Genomic DNA, 15,214 nt, shown 5'->3' on the forward strand with positions numbered 1-15,214 from the left:
CACAGCTCTGGAGGGGCAGGTGAACTGGGGAAGATGTTGGGCGTACATTAAATCTAAGGAAGGGGTCAGTGTTTCTCATGTACCTTGACAGAAGCCTCAAAAGCACTTAAAAACTGACCCCCCCTGCAGAGTGGTGTGTTGCAGTATATACAGAGTACAGTTGTCTTTGAAAGATATGGATCAACAGACTCTTTTACAGCTTGCAAGGTAGCTGGTGGGATCTTGTGCCCCACAGGAGTAGATTGTGTGGTGGCAGTATTGGTTGAGGAAGATGAGGTACAGGAAGACAGCCTACTACTTCCTAGATCAGATGGAAATGCAGTTTCAAACTGTTCGTGAAGCATGGGCCGGTTCGCGAAGTGCGGAAGCGTTCGCGAACACATCATCATGCCACATGAACATCAGCGAACACAAAAACAGTGGAAAAAGTGGAAAGAAGTGTATAGAAGTGTTAAAATGTTGGTAGGAGTTGGGGAATGCCACCGTTTTCAGTTAAGAATCTGTACATCGGTCGTAAATGCATCTATATTGGGGGTAAGTATTATATTAAGAAGTTGTAGCTAATTAGGGAGCATTGGTAAAAACCCCATGAAATTCAGTGAAAAACTTTGTTAAAGTGACGTTATGGTTAAATTGCACAATGAAAATCAGTGAACAAACGTTGTTAAAGGGACATTCTGGTTACAAGGAAAACTGAAACCCCACAGAAAGTCACCATAAATGACATTTGTGATGTCATCTTTGATGTCCTGGGTGTTAACTTACCATGCACTTGCGCGATCTGAATGACACTTGGCCTAGTAGGATCGTTGTCTGTCCTCCCTTTGTTCCCCCCCCCTTGCCTCGTCGCGCCTTGAAACACTTGTGTATAGGCACGTTATAAATGCCATATCATATCATCATATCATATACCATAACTGGTGAATTTCTAGGTTTTTCGGTTTTATTTGTAATCATAACGTTCCTTTAACAAATATATCAGAAAAAAGTTATAGTTTGAATCTACTGTGAATCTACTGTGAAAGTTAGATTTGCAGAACGATATATACTTGCTCCTACTTCCCCAGAGGTAGCACCATCCTACTGGGTGATAGTGAATATCAGGTATCTACTTTTAGCTCACTCTCATCCATTATTTATTTGATCCCTATTGATGTAGCAATTCATCTTATCTTACCTTAGGTGATTTGGTGAAGAACATTACCATGTTTGAGCTTCAATGAGAACAGGAGGGTTTTTGAGTTTGCGCTAGGAAGCACAAAAGTTGGTCAATGGTAGGAAGTTCCTGAGTGAATGCATTTCAGAGCTTTGTGGCTAGAACATGAAACGACCACCTCAAAGCTCTTGACTACTTGAAGAGAATCGTGCAAAGAGTGCTGCTATTTAGGGAGCAAAATGCTCTAGTTGGATGCTGGAGTTACAGAGGTCCTATTTCATGTAGAGCTTTGAAAATGATTGCAAATAATTTAAATTTGGATGTTGCTGAAACAGAGATCCAATGTAATTTTATGAGAATGGGCATGATAAGAGCTCTCTAAGGGGCGCAGGTGACTATATTTGCAGCTAGGTTTTGTATTATTTGCAAACGATCCAGCGCACATTGGTGGGCTCTGAATAGTAGTGCATTCCCATAATGCAGGTGCTGATGAGGATTGCTCTAGCTATAGTTGTATTATGGTAATCTGATAAGAATATTGTAACTTGCCTTTGAATCATGAAATAGTTGAAGGAGTTTACCTCTATATTGGGTTGTTGAGCCATAGACCGCGAAGAGTCGAAATAAACCCCAGGACTGCATACCGATTTCTGGGTTTTAAAATTTACATTAGAAAGAGCAAGTACTTTATAAGGACTAATTCTGTTTGATCCTGAAGAGTTAGATGATACAATTAGACATTTGGTCTCCGATGCATTTAAGATAAGCAAGTTGCGATCCATCCAGTTTTCAATATTTTTCAAAGGTTTTTGCAATACTATTGAGGTTGTCTTCAGCATCCCAAAGAGTTGAAAGTTCAATTGGGTGTCATCTGCATAGTTATGAAATAAATATCAGCCAATCATGCAAAGGTTTAAATTAGACATTGAGCAATAGGTGGCATAAGGATGCCACTTAAGGCACTACACACTCGAAGTTGAATACCTAAGCCTATTCCCAAATGCTTATCAATTTAAATTGTTCTTTCCTCTGTATCATAAGGTTCTTGTGCAAAACACGTTAGCCCTGCAAACTACCAACACCTCACTATATCATTGCTATGTGTGCATGACTCAAAAAGTAGTGTCTCCCACAGAGCTGCCGACAAGTTATTTTATAAGACTGAGATGACTTGTTTAATGAACAGATGTTTTAATTATATTGTACAGTATGAGAAAAAAGAGCAAGCATCAACAATGTCTCCAACATCTCAAGGAACTATCCAAAATATGTGTTATTACTTTAACATAACAGAATTGGTCAGAACCTATCAACTTTAAAACTGAAAGATGGCATTCTCGCCAGCAGGCCACAAATAGTTTAGGCTGTGGTGACCTTGAAAAGCATACATCGGATTCCAAAAAAAACGGTGAGTAAACTCTAGCTCAACTCGATTAACAGTTATCCTCACCTCAGCCATTTGGTCTATCAAGTGAGTGTGTTTACTTTATCAGTGTCTATATTGTTTGCAGTTTATTCCAGCCTCGAGTAGCCGGTCTCATCTCTAAATCTTGATTGGCTTAGTCGAAGCTTGCATGAATATTTGTCCTTCCACTTTGTAGCACTGGAGTAGCTGGGACATGCATACATTGCTCTGAAAATGCACACAGAGAACAAAAAACAATGGTTTGTAGGTTTGTTTTGGATGGGCACACTTCACAAAATAATTGCTAATTCATATAGCTCAGAGATGGCATCTACTTCATTACATCAGTGCGTGAATTTGAAAACCAAGTAACATTTTACTTGAAGTTACAACCAATACATGGGAAGAAAAATGAATGTACATCTTTATAAAATATCCTTATAATTTTTATGACACTAGGGTTTGTGGAACTGCCATGTTTACACCCCAGATCTGTTCAGGTAAGATGTCTTAAGAGTGCATTTTTGATTCACTAGCAAAGATTGAGAAACACATTTTCATCCAAATGATATCCATTCCCTGACTGTAGGGCAATATGAATGTTGAAATGACTGAGAAATAAAAATCACAGTGAGTGAGAGCATCTGATTGAAAACTATTCATACTTTTTAGGTGTGGCTAGGCAGAGATTTATTTTCCTCCGAGAGGTGTAAAGGGACTGTGGTGCCAAAAAGCTTCTCTGTAATGCATGGCCAAGTGCATCCTCTTGAAGGCTATGTTTATAGGATCGGCCATTTCTGTATAAGCCAAGGCTACTTGGAATGTTAGGATAGAGTTGTAAAACATTGCCCTTAAGGACTCCCTTTGTCTGCCCTGCATAGGACACTGTTTCCCACCCATATGCAGCATGTACATGTATTCTTATTTCGCAAAGGAAGCATGCTTTTCCATGATGCATGGCCAAGTGCATAATGCCAAAGCCTCTTGTAAAGAAATCTGCAGCCTACAACACAGTCCAAGGCACTGTTGATTTAAGCAGGTTTACTTAAGAACCGTGCAAGTTACAGATGACATTTTATGTTTAAGATCAGATCAGATCATTAAGACATCTACCAGCCCCCATCTTAGCTGACACCAACCGTCACTACAAGAACTCTCTTACTTCACATTCCACACCTCACATAACGTTCTACCCTGATGACCTCACACTATGAGATGCTTTAACACATGGAGCAATATGTATTAACATTGCATGAACAATATGTATTGACATGACTACATACCTCCCTCCCATACAGTAATGAAAACCTGAATAATCAACCCAAAATTTGAACAACCTAATGTTATAGCCCAAGAGCTTCCCCTCAACTGCTACATAAAATATGCTATATAAAATATGTACTAACAGTTGCCAATCCAACAAATAACTGCGAGCCCTGCAGTAAACCACAACCAAGGAGACCAGCCCCAACCCATCATCAACACATCCAAACCAACTTCCTCCCTCAAAACCAACTGTCACTGATTCACACAAGCACCACCCACTGTACCACAAGTGGAAACGTTATATAAGCCAGAAAACTCCCAGATCAGAGAAAACTAAATCTATAACTCCCAATGGGGCCTAACGAGATCCCTAAAGACAACAAACATGGTGCAGACCACACTACAGCATCCAGACATCCACCCTGTGCCCCGAGAAACTCACCCCATTGTCCCTGGGATGTCCCACATCCCAAACGAGATTTGTATAATCTCCAAACTATAGGGCAAAGCCGGATTTCCCAAAATCCCACAAAACTTGGCAAAGCCGGATTTCACAAAATCCCACAAAACTTGGCAAAGCCGGATTTCCCAAAATCCCACAATAACTTGGCAAAGCCGTATATACAAAAATCCCACACAATATGGCCATACCGGAACACCTAGTTCCCTTCTATTATCAACTTAAAACATTACTAAAACCAAAGATCTTTACTCTATTAACACAACCAACATGTTACCCATAAACACGCTTGCACCCAACACCAACCATACACTCACCTCAAGACACACCACATTTCCCAACACATTTCTGCATTCAACCATGAGTTCCTGGCGACACCTATGCACTACCCCACTGATTCCAAATTTGCACTAACATCTTGGACTCCTTAAGGTCTGCAACACCAAAAGGAAAATTTAACATCTGACAGAAAACTGGATAGCGTCCATGAATTTCCCGAAGACCTGTAAAAGAAACGTTAGAATAACCTCCCTATAAATGCATTTATGGTGTATGCTTAAAACCAAACAAAGCAACACTTTACAAACCTACAGTGGCCACGACAAATAACCACTCATCAATTCGTACTCCGCACACACCATCCAAAACGTTCATACCAAAGGCCACACATTACCTCCTATCCAGCATACTAATACTCCCTATTGTTACAAGACAATTCCCTAAAAACCTGCAGGAAGTCCGGATCAAGCTCTTGCAAAACTAACATGGAGGTATCTGCAGTCTCCCCGATTCATCTTAATTCTCCAGACAACCTGCAATGCCCCCACAACTCTTTCCAATGGTCATCTAACTCTTTCAGCGCACGAGGCAGCAGTTGCATAGTGCCGCTCGCTTATCTCACTAGTCCCAACAATCGATGGGCAACCCATTTCCAACCTGGACTTGAGCACCACCAACATCCATTTTAGTCAAGTTCTCTTGAACTGAAAACTTTTCTGCAATTGAAAACTTCTCTGCAACTTCCTCTATACGCAGAACATTCTCTTCACAATGCCCAGAAACTCCATCATAAAGGACACTGACATTATCATAAACAGCAGTCCCTTCAGCATGCACCTCACTGCATGCCAATTTGATCCTCTTGCCATGTTGTAACTCGTCCCGAAACTGCAGTTCGCCCATTGCCTGTCTCCTTCAGCGCCGGCACGCTCCCTTTGTTGATTGTCACAAACCGAAGCTATAACGCCTTCACCTCCCTTGCACTTCCCGAGAACAATAACAGATTCCATGTTCGAAAAAGGAACCTTCAGTGTGCGCGCTGAACGCACTGTGCTTTCCGACACACCCTGTGTCGCCGTCATTATTGTCCAGGCTTCACAACACTCAGAGCTCCCAACGCTCCGAGCTCCTCGTCAGGTCCTTCAACTGGCCCCCAATAGCACCGACAGTGCACACCAGTAAGTGCATACAAGTGAAACCCGTAACTCCTCTCAGCAAACGTAATAGCCACCAGTCTTTTGCCTTGCACATAGATAATGCTTCCACAGCAACGCTTACTGTTGTTTTCTAGCACTGCTGAGATTCACAGGCAATTCCTCATGCAAGCACATCAGGTGTAAACTGCCTTGCCGAGCTTGACGTCACACTCCGACACTTAGCCCCCCAAACCCAGCCACTTTATGGCTGCGATGAGAGCAGTCTGCTTCTCCACGGGCTGAAGTCCCTTATAGCCACTGACATTCAGACAAAAAGGGCTTCACATATACAGTCATTCCCCCGGGCGCCATTGACACTGCACAGACCCGATCGCTCACCTTAGATCCCCGGGGGAGGGGGACTGGTAGATGTCTTCAACGTAGTGGTCTCTCCTTCTTAGATGTTCCGTATGTTGGCGAATGGCAGTCCTGTGTGGGCACCCTGCATCCAGACCAGCAGCTGCCCTTAACTTTACAGTTCTCCTGTCCTGTCTGACCGCCGCTGGCGCACCAACTATTATGAATCTCGCACTGAAACGCACCCGTGTTTCTTTGAATCCTTGTCGCCATGTAAATAAATCTACAGCCTACAAACGAGTCAGAGGCACTGTTGATTTAGACAGGTTTAATTAAGAACTGTGTAGGTTATAGATGACATTTTATGTTTAAGATCAGAGAATTAAGACATCTACCAGCCCCCATCTCTGCTCGCACCAACCGTCACTACAAGAACTCTCTCATTTCACATTCCACACCTCACATAACGTTCTACCCTGATGACCTCACACTATGAGATGCTGTAACACATGGAGCAATATGTATTAACATTACATGAACAATATGTATTAACATCACTACATGTTTTAACATCACTACAACTCTGCTACAGGATCAGTATTTATTTTAAAAATTTGATTGATTACATTTCCAGAGCAGGAGAATATGTCCAAGTCAGGGTACATGCAAGACCTCATTGCAGATGAAAAAATACAACAGTAAATTTACTCTTCAGCAGTTTCAACAATTAATAAACTGGAAATGAACAAAAATCAACTTTCTTGTTTTAAACTACATTTCCCTCTTTTCTGATCCACGTTTTCCTCTTCTCTAGCTGCTCTTCAGCAAGATGAGTATTATCTTTACTGCAGAGCGCATATTTTATGCATTTGTATTGGAAATAATGATGTGTGGCGTAATATTTAGTAAAGTACATGCGAGCGTGTAGCAACGGATCAGCGTGTGAATTATTAGTGTTTTGGAGGTTTTCTGCTGAAAGCAGAGGGTTATTAAATCCAGATCGATCCTGTGAGTGGTAAAAGTTCAGTGCAACCCTTGCACAACCGAACAGTGCCCACTGTCAGTGGAGCCTCGCAGACCTTAGCCTGCTGCGCCTGAAGCACAGAGCGGGACCCGTGCTTCACTTTTAGCAGAATCAGCGTCGTGTGAGGTGGGCAGTGGTAGCGGTCTGGTGTGCCTCAGGTCACCCCACACGCATACACACACGCACACGGTAAGCATAAGCAGGACGCGTGTTGCTGGTATGGGGTCCGAGCGGCAAGTGCCATCTTGGGACCTCGTTTATTCAAGACACATGCGCAAGCCGGAACGAGGCCCGCGCATGCCTACAACCGTTGCGTACTACGCAACATCCCTCCTTTTTCCCAACCAAAGAAAACAATTAAACATTAACCATAACCATAACACAAACTGAGTTCACGCGAACAGTTCTCGGTCCTCTACGAGACCGGGTCCATAATAAAGTCCTGGAACCTCGAGGGGCGTTGGCGCCCCTCCCTGCTCGGGTACCTTCTGCCATCTTCTAGGGATGGTCTGGGTTTTCCCGGAGCTTCCGGGCTCCTTCCTCCTCAGGTGTGGCTGCCGGGCGGGTCCCTTCTGAGGGCACTTCTGCATGAGCCATCAGTGTTCCTTCCGGCTGGCTGGCATCTAGCCTTTTGAAGTAAGATACGTTCCTCGTGATCGTCCCTCTCTCGTTGGCCGCCATGACCATAGACCCTTTCAACCCTAGCGGTTGGGCCTCGTACGTGAGGGACAACTTCCCTTCCGGACGCCTGTTTCTCACCAATACAGTGTCCCCTACTCCGAAGGTCTTTTCTTGGAGGTTCCTCTGTACACTTTCCATCTCATTCTTGACCCGTCGTTCTAGGCGGACGCGGTTGTTGTCGATCACACCTGGGGTTCACCCCTCTACCTCTGGCAACAGTCCTCCGGGGCAGTGGCTGAATTGTGCGTCTGCTGGAGCGACCCCGGTGGAGTCGTTCGATACTCACTGAGGAACTCGTAGAGGTTCTGCCGCAGTTCCCTTCCCACATCCGAGATCCTGAAGATTTTATTGAGCGTTCTCATGAACCGCTCGACTCTCCTGTGCTTGATACCCCTCTCTTCCAGATACCTGACGAATTGCTGTCCCTGAAAGGGTGGGCCATTATCGGAGCATAGTTCTATCGGGAAGCCATGGGTGGCGAACATCTTCTCCAGGGCCAATATGGTGTGGTCACTCGCCGTTGTTTCTACCAGTTCCACTTCCGGGTATCTAGACCACTGGTCCACAACCGCCAGGAAGTACATGCCTCTTCCCGTGGAACCGAAGTCGGCGAGCACCGTCTCCCACGGCTGCTCGCTTCTCTCCATGGCTCTTATTGTTGGGCCTCCGCCAGACTAGCTGCTTGGCAAGGAATACAGGCACGCATGAAATCGTCCACCCTCTGTTCCAGGTCTGGGAACCACACTAAGTCTCAGGCGCGCTTTCGTTTTGGCGGCTCCTTGTTGTGCCTTGTGTGCCAGTTGTAACACCTTGGCCACCAGAATCTGCAGTACGACAATCTGTCGGCCTCCTAACAGAAAACCATCCTCGTCACCGAAAGCTCATTCCGTGCCTTCCACAACGCTTGAAGGTCCTTCTGAGCCCCGGCCTCCCGCCTGGCATTGTTGGTGAGAACTTCTCTCCACTCACCGTTTTTCATTGCTTCCCTGATGACCTGAAATATTTAGTCTTCCTCTGATGCATCAGCTATTTCCTGGCGTGAAAGTGCCACCGACAGGGCCGTTGCGGACCATGTCGACGCAGTCCACCACCTCGGCTTTGTTTTGGTCACGCCCGGCCCCTGGATGCCTGGACAGGTAGTCAGCTGGATTATGGGTGCCTGGACGATATTGCAATTTAACACCATACTCGATCAAAGATAGGATCCGCAGTTCAATGCGTGGAGGTGGTTTGGAGGATGCCCCAGCCATGATTGGTATGAGTGGCATGAGTGGCTTGTGATCGGTGATAACAGGCTTTCCTAAAATGTACAATCTGAAATGCTTGCATCCCCACACAATGGCAAGAGCTTCCTGCTCAATCTGCGAGTATCTTTTCTCGGTTTCCGTGAGCGCCTTTCTAGCTTACGCTATGGGGCGCATGAGTCCATGTGAGTCCGCTTGCATCGGAACTGCAGCCAGTCCCACCGGGCTAGCATCCACAACAATTTCCGACTCCCTGTCAGGGCTGAAGTATGCCATTGTCTCCTGGCCCGACAGTGCGTTGTTGATATCGGTGAATGCCTTTTGTTGGTTGGACGTCCACGCCCAAGCTACGTCGTTCCTTGTCAGCGCTCGTAAGGGCTCCGATAACGACACCAGATCACAAATAAACCTCCCGCAGTAGTTCACCATGCCAAGAAAACTTCTCAGCTGGTGATTCTGGGGAGACCGCCTCGCGAATGTCTCGCACCTTCTCCGGGTCGGGAGAGATGCCTCCGGCGTGGAAAACAAATCTGAAGAATTTGATGCCAGTCCTTGAGGAACTCGCACTTCTTCCTATGTAGTGTAAGCCCTAGGCTTTTAAGTCTTTCCATCGCTCGTTCCAGCCTTTTCAAATGTTCAGATTCGGACTGGGCGAAGACCAGAATGTCGTCGGACATGTTAATGACGCCTTTTAGTCCCGCCAGGGCCCCAGAGATGACGTTTTGGAAGACCTCTGCCGCTGACGAGACACCAAAACTGAGTTTTTTGAATTGGTATAGCCCTTCGTGGGTGGTGAATGTTGTTGTTTAAAGTGATTCTAGGTGGATTTCCAACTGGTGATACCCAGATCTTAGAGACACTTTCAAACCGATTCAGAAGGCAGTCAATGTACGTTTGGTACACTGCCATGGTGAAGTATACAATGTCTAGGGCCTCTGAGGCGGCGCAGCTCAAGAGGGAGTGCAGGCTTACATCGGTCAAAAAAAATCTTGCCTTGATCGTATTCAGTCTGTGCGAGACTGGAGCCACGAAGACTCCCTGGATTGGCAGCGGCGTGTCTCCACCAAAGGTATATATTTCTAATTTGGGAGGCCCTGGGAGAGCCTCATAGTGTTCCGCTGCCAGGACGCAGACCCATGTTCCCTTGTCGATCAAAACAGGTGTTGGCACATCCACAATGTTCACTGTGCAGGTTGGTTGCCTTCTCTGTTTTTCCCCTGTAGCAATGTTTGAGATGAAAAAAACCTCCTCCTCATCCTCTTCTTCCTCGGCAACGTTCAACTCTTGCACGCCTTATTTGATCGTCGACACACTCCTGAAATGTCTGGGGTTTCCCCCACTCACTCTTGCCAGCCCCCTTGACGCAGCCACTGGAGTCACTGCTCTGCACACACTCGCATAATGACCGGGCGTGCTGCACCTTCTGCATACTCTTGTTTTTGCGGGACATTCCCCTGTGTGCGGCAAATCATACCCACAGAACTGACAGGACTGTGGGCACACAGGCGAAGAGGGACTATCCGCCCGTTTCTGTCCCCAGCGTGTCTTCCCCAGGGCTGGACGACCAATCGCAAAGACATCTTCACTCCTTCCTGGATGCACAGCCGCGTCCATCCTAGCGCCTGTTCTGCCAGCTCATATGCCCGCCCTGTGTCTAGGATTTACGTGAGTGTCAGGCCTGGCTCTCGAAGCACTTGCCTCCTCAGCTTCCCCGAGCTACAACCTTGAATTAACTGATTACGCACCATCTCTTCTTCATTCCCCCACCTGCAGGTACTTGCAAGGTGCCTCAGCCTTGCACAAAACTGGTCCAAGAATTCCTCGCCCAGTTGCTTCTCCGCACACATCACAAATCTGTCGAAGTTCACATTCGCCATAGGGAGGAAATGGTTCTGGAGGGCTTGTTTGACAGCATCATAAGTGTTCACCTGAAGGTTTAGCAAGTCAAAGATCCTGTGGATTTCTGTGCCAGCTGAGTAAACCATCGTGGCCACCTTCGCATCGTCATCTGTCTCACCAGTGGCCCTGAAAAACATCTCAGTTATTTTACCCACAGCAGCCATCTAGGACCAAGTTTGGAGGGTGGGCCTGATGTGTCGAATTCTGGCATGGGCGCCAAAGTGCTGCTTTGCCTGCGTGGTATTGGCATGGGTGCACCATCCCCTTCTTCCTGCTCACCCATAGTGAAGATCTGTGTGAGGGTATAGTTGAAAGATCAGCCCTGGTGACTCTGGCTGTGTTAGCACGATGTGCCCCTCAAGGACCTTACTCTTGCTGGGAGAGGACACTAGGATCTGGTGGCCCAGTGGGATGATAGGGCCTGGTTGTGGCACAGGCAGTTCTCCAGCACCTTTGGAGTGCTTCTTGCCCCTTCATGAAGCTGTAACCATGGCCATTAATCCACTAACGGCCATGGAGTGTCCAAAAATTGATGAGAAATGTAACACGGAGGGCGCACGAGCTCCCTTCCGGGCCGCAACCGTCGTGATCAACTTATTTAAGATGGCCGCCGGCAAACTGTCGGGTCCGTAGCTGCGTAGTGAACAAAAATGACTTTCTCCGACTTGGAATGTCGCTGGAATAATGTTGCGTTCACGTACCCACGGTACCTCCTCGTCGCCTTTGTTAGCGGCCTGGTGTGCCCCCAGTCGCCCCACACGCATACACACACGCACACGGTAAGCATACGCAGGACGTGTGTTGCTGGTATGGGGTCCCAGCGGCAACTGCCGTTTTGGGACCTTGTTCATTCAAAACGCATGCGCAAGCCGAAACGAGGCTCGCGCATGTTTACAACCGTTGCGTACGACGCAACAGGCACAACAGTCAGTGTCAGGTCCCCCTCCCTCAGGGAGGCTGAGTTGCAGCGTCACATATATGATGCGGCGTGCCAACAAAAAGCGAGCCCGGCATGAGCTTGCAGCAGTGCTTAGTGGAACACTAGTATCCCGTGTATCAATCGCGGAACACAAAGGAAAGCGCTCACATTACAGCGAGGACCCCGGAGAAAGTATTAAAGGAGAGTTCCGGGACTTTTTTTTTATTGTCCCTACGGGTCGGCCATGTGTTTGTAAGCATAAATCGGTAGATCGTAGGAAACTTTCCTATGGACCTTACCCGACTTTTCGCCCCTTATCGCACTCGAAATCAGCCTCCATTTTGTGATAATCCTATCATTCCGCCGCATCGACCTGGCTCACCTGCCTTTGCGGCACTAAATCAAATCCCCCGCCCCTGAGCCTGACATCAGCAGACGCGTACTGCCCATTTCAAGCACGTCTCGTGTCAACAATCGCTGCGCCTCAGCTATTGACGTGTTGCCATGGAAATGGCAGGACGCCTCTTTCCCCAATAAGTATAAACAGACCGTTTCACAACATACAGCAGCAGATTTTCGATTCCATTCCTCTCTCTGTGTTACTTTGAGTATTCTGTGACTCGTTTCAGTGCTCTGGTCAGCTACCTTCGCCGCTTGTAGCCCGTGTGAACAGATACCAGTACCACCGCTATAAATTATTTTACTATCTTTACCGCACAATGGCCACAATAATGCCGTATATGTACGAGCCCGAGTACACCGAGGAAGAACTACTGGAAAGGCAAGCACGCGAAAACGATGGGGATTCGGACGGCAGTTGGGAGGACCAGTCAACGGATGAAGAGCCTGGACCATGTCGCATGGACGGCGTCTCCACCTGGTGCACGTGCAATCGGTGCGAGCTAATGCCAACTGAGGAGGAGAACTGCTGCTGCCGTGAAAATTCCGGGTGCTTGGCCTACATTTCGGAAAGCGAGCAAAGTCAGCAGGAAGGCGAGCAAAGTCCGCAATGCATCACCGAGCTGCCAGAGTTCAGGGAAGCCTGCCTCTCACGGACAGTGTTGAGGATGATGATGGTGCTTATGCACGAACTTCGTGGCACTGTTCGTCCGCGTAATCCGAGTAACGAGTAAGTATACTCTGTTTGTGATGTCAGTGATGCCACCACTATTTCATGGTCGTCTCCCACATATAAAATTACATTTACATATCATTGGAACGCATGTAAATTGGTTCCATATAGTGCATTTTCTAGATATAATTTTTTTCTAAGAAAAATGACATGTGTTACCTGAATCGACATTGATAAGAAAGTTTGGTCAGTTTAATACAGTTTGCATCTTTTTTTTTCACAGGTGGTACAGGCTGGTGGCCTATCGTTGCTTCACTTGGTGGCTTCACGGGAGGCTCGGACACCGCGTTCGGAGAGTAATACCTGCCTGTGCGGTACTTGCCATTAGACAACATTTCCCCAGTGACAGTGGACAATACCGCGGATTTTCCCTCGATGTGCTGCAACCTCAACTTTACAATGTGTAATGTTTATTATTTATGTTTAATTAAAATCTAAAATAAAGCCCAACATATATTTTAACAATGGTTGTTTTGATTTTTTAAATGAATCTAGTGTATATTCTCCTGGGAGGGTGAGGTATTTATAAACTCACCCCCCTGCCTTCCATGTAGTAGATCCTGCAGCCATCCTCTTACATTCAGTTAGATGGCCTCTCCTTGGTGAGGCCCTGCGGCAAACGGGTCTTGTCTGCACGACCACCGCCCCGATCCACCCCCCGCCCTATCAAAGGCAGTTCGCACCGGGGTACTTGAGCTGCTGGCAAGTGGAGCTGTCAGGGAGCGATAAAGGCCAAGAGGTGCCAAAGACCATGTACACTTCAAAGTGGTCTATAGAGCATGGGTTTGTTGTTCCCATGTCTACCTCCAGACCCCGTGTCTCCTGCCAAGCATCCCCCTCACGCTGGACGGCCCCCTGCAATCCACATAAGTGTGTCTCCATTCACGAGTCTTCCTGTGTCTTGTCTGCACGACCACCGCCCCGATCCACCCCCCGCCCTATCAAAGGCAGTTCGCACCGGGGTACTTGAGCTGCTGGCAAGTGGAGCTGTCAGGGAGCGATAAAGGCCAAGAGGTGCCAAAGACCATGTACACTTCAAAGTGGTCTATAGAGCATGGGTTTGTTGTTCCCATGTCTACCTCCAGACCCCGTGTCTCCTGCCAAGCATCCCCCTCACGCTGGACGGCCCCCTGCAATCCACATAAGTGTGTCTCCATTCACGAGTCTTCCTGTGTCTTGTCTGCACGACCACCGCCCCGATCCACCCCCCGCCCTATCAAAGGCAGTTCGCACCGGGGTACTTGAGCTGCTGGCAAGTGGAGCTGTCAGGGAGCGATAAAGGCCAAGAGGTGCCAAAGACCATGTACACTTCAAAGTGGTCTATAGAGCATGGGTTTGTTGTTCCCATGTCTACCTCCAGACCCCGTGTCTCCTGCCAAGCATCCCCCTCACGCTGGACGGCCCCCTGCAATCCACATAAGTGTGTCTCCATTCACGAGTCTTCCTGTGTCTTGTCTGCACGACCACCGCCCCGATCCACCCCCCGCCCTATCAAAGGCAGTTCGCACCGGGGTACTTGAGCTGCTGGCAAGTGGAGCTGTCAGGGAGCGATAAAGGCCAAGAGGTGCCAAAGACCATGTACACTTCAAAGTGGTCTATAGAGCATGGGTTTGTTGTTCCCATGTCTACCTCCAGACCCCGTGTCTCCTGCCAAGCATCCCCCTCACGCTGGACGGCCCCCTGCAATCCACATAATGCCACGACATATACACGTCATTCATTCACAAACACACCCCTGGTTCGAATTCTTTATAACCCACCTCATATTTCTAATGAGAACTTCTTTGCGCTTTGCTAGTCAACCCGTGAAGGTGCTGGTTATCTGCTCTTCGTCTCTGTGAACTTCCGTGACCACTTTGAGCAAACTCGTCAGTTTGCAACCTGTGAACTGCTCCCTGTTCTACGACAAGAAACTACTCTGATCCCTGCATCTAACTGTTTGTTCGTCAAGGTAAGTCCATGTACCATAATCATTTTGCGTCCAATTTTTTAATTTATATCTATTTGCTAGTAGTCATCAAATTGCATCCATGTTTTCTTTTCGTTCACGACAGTACATGCAAGGAACTAGTCACATGTTCTGAGTTTAGTCAAATTACTTTTTCTATTTTTTGAAAGTTATTGAAATACTTATCCGCATGTGAATAACGTGTATAGTTCCAAGAACCAAAACGGACCTTGCATTGAACCTTTTATGTGTCATTTACTGTTTTAACACATTGGTATTCATAGAGAATTGTTGATCTTTACTTTTCA

The 15,214-nt window shown here is 47.0% G+C and overlaps 1 protein-coding gene across 6 annotated transcripts in view; it reads right to left on the reverse strand.

The window, feature by feature from the left end:
- Nucleotides 1-2,327: 2,327 nt before the first annotated feature.
- Nucleotides 2,328-15,214, reverse strand: part of SYCE2 (synaptonemal complex central element protein 2) — a 286,046-nt gene continuing 273,159 nt past the window's right edge. For 4 of the 6 annotated variants that reach the window (XM_069604172.1, XM_069604170.1, XM_069604171.1 and 1 more), the window contains one exon: nt 2,328-2,789. In XM_069604172.1, the coding sequence (XP_069460273.1) occupies nt 2,700-2,789 (90 nt within the window). In that variant the 3' untranslated portion in view covers nt 2,328-2,699. The remainder of the gene's footprint in view (nt 2,790-15,214) is intronic. The other 2 variants (XM_069604173.1, XM_069604174.1) reach the window with 2 other exon arrangements.

The sequence above is a fragment of the Ambystoma mexicanum genome, chromosome 3q, assembly GCF_040938575.1.
Source record: "Ambystoma mexicanum isolate Mex_15411 chromosome 3q, UKY_AmexF1_1, whole genome shotgun sequence".
Lineage (NCBI taxonomy): Eukaryota > Metazoa > Chordata > Amphibia > Caudata > Ambystomatidae > Ambystoma > Ambystoma mexicanum.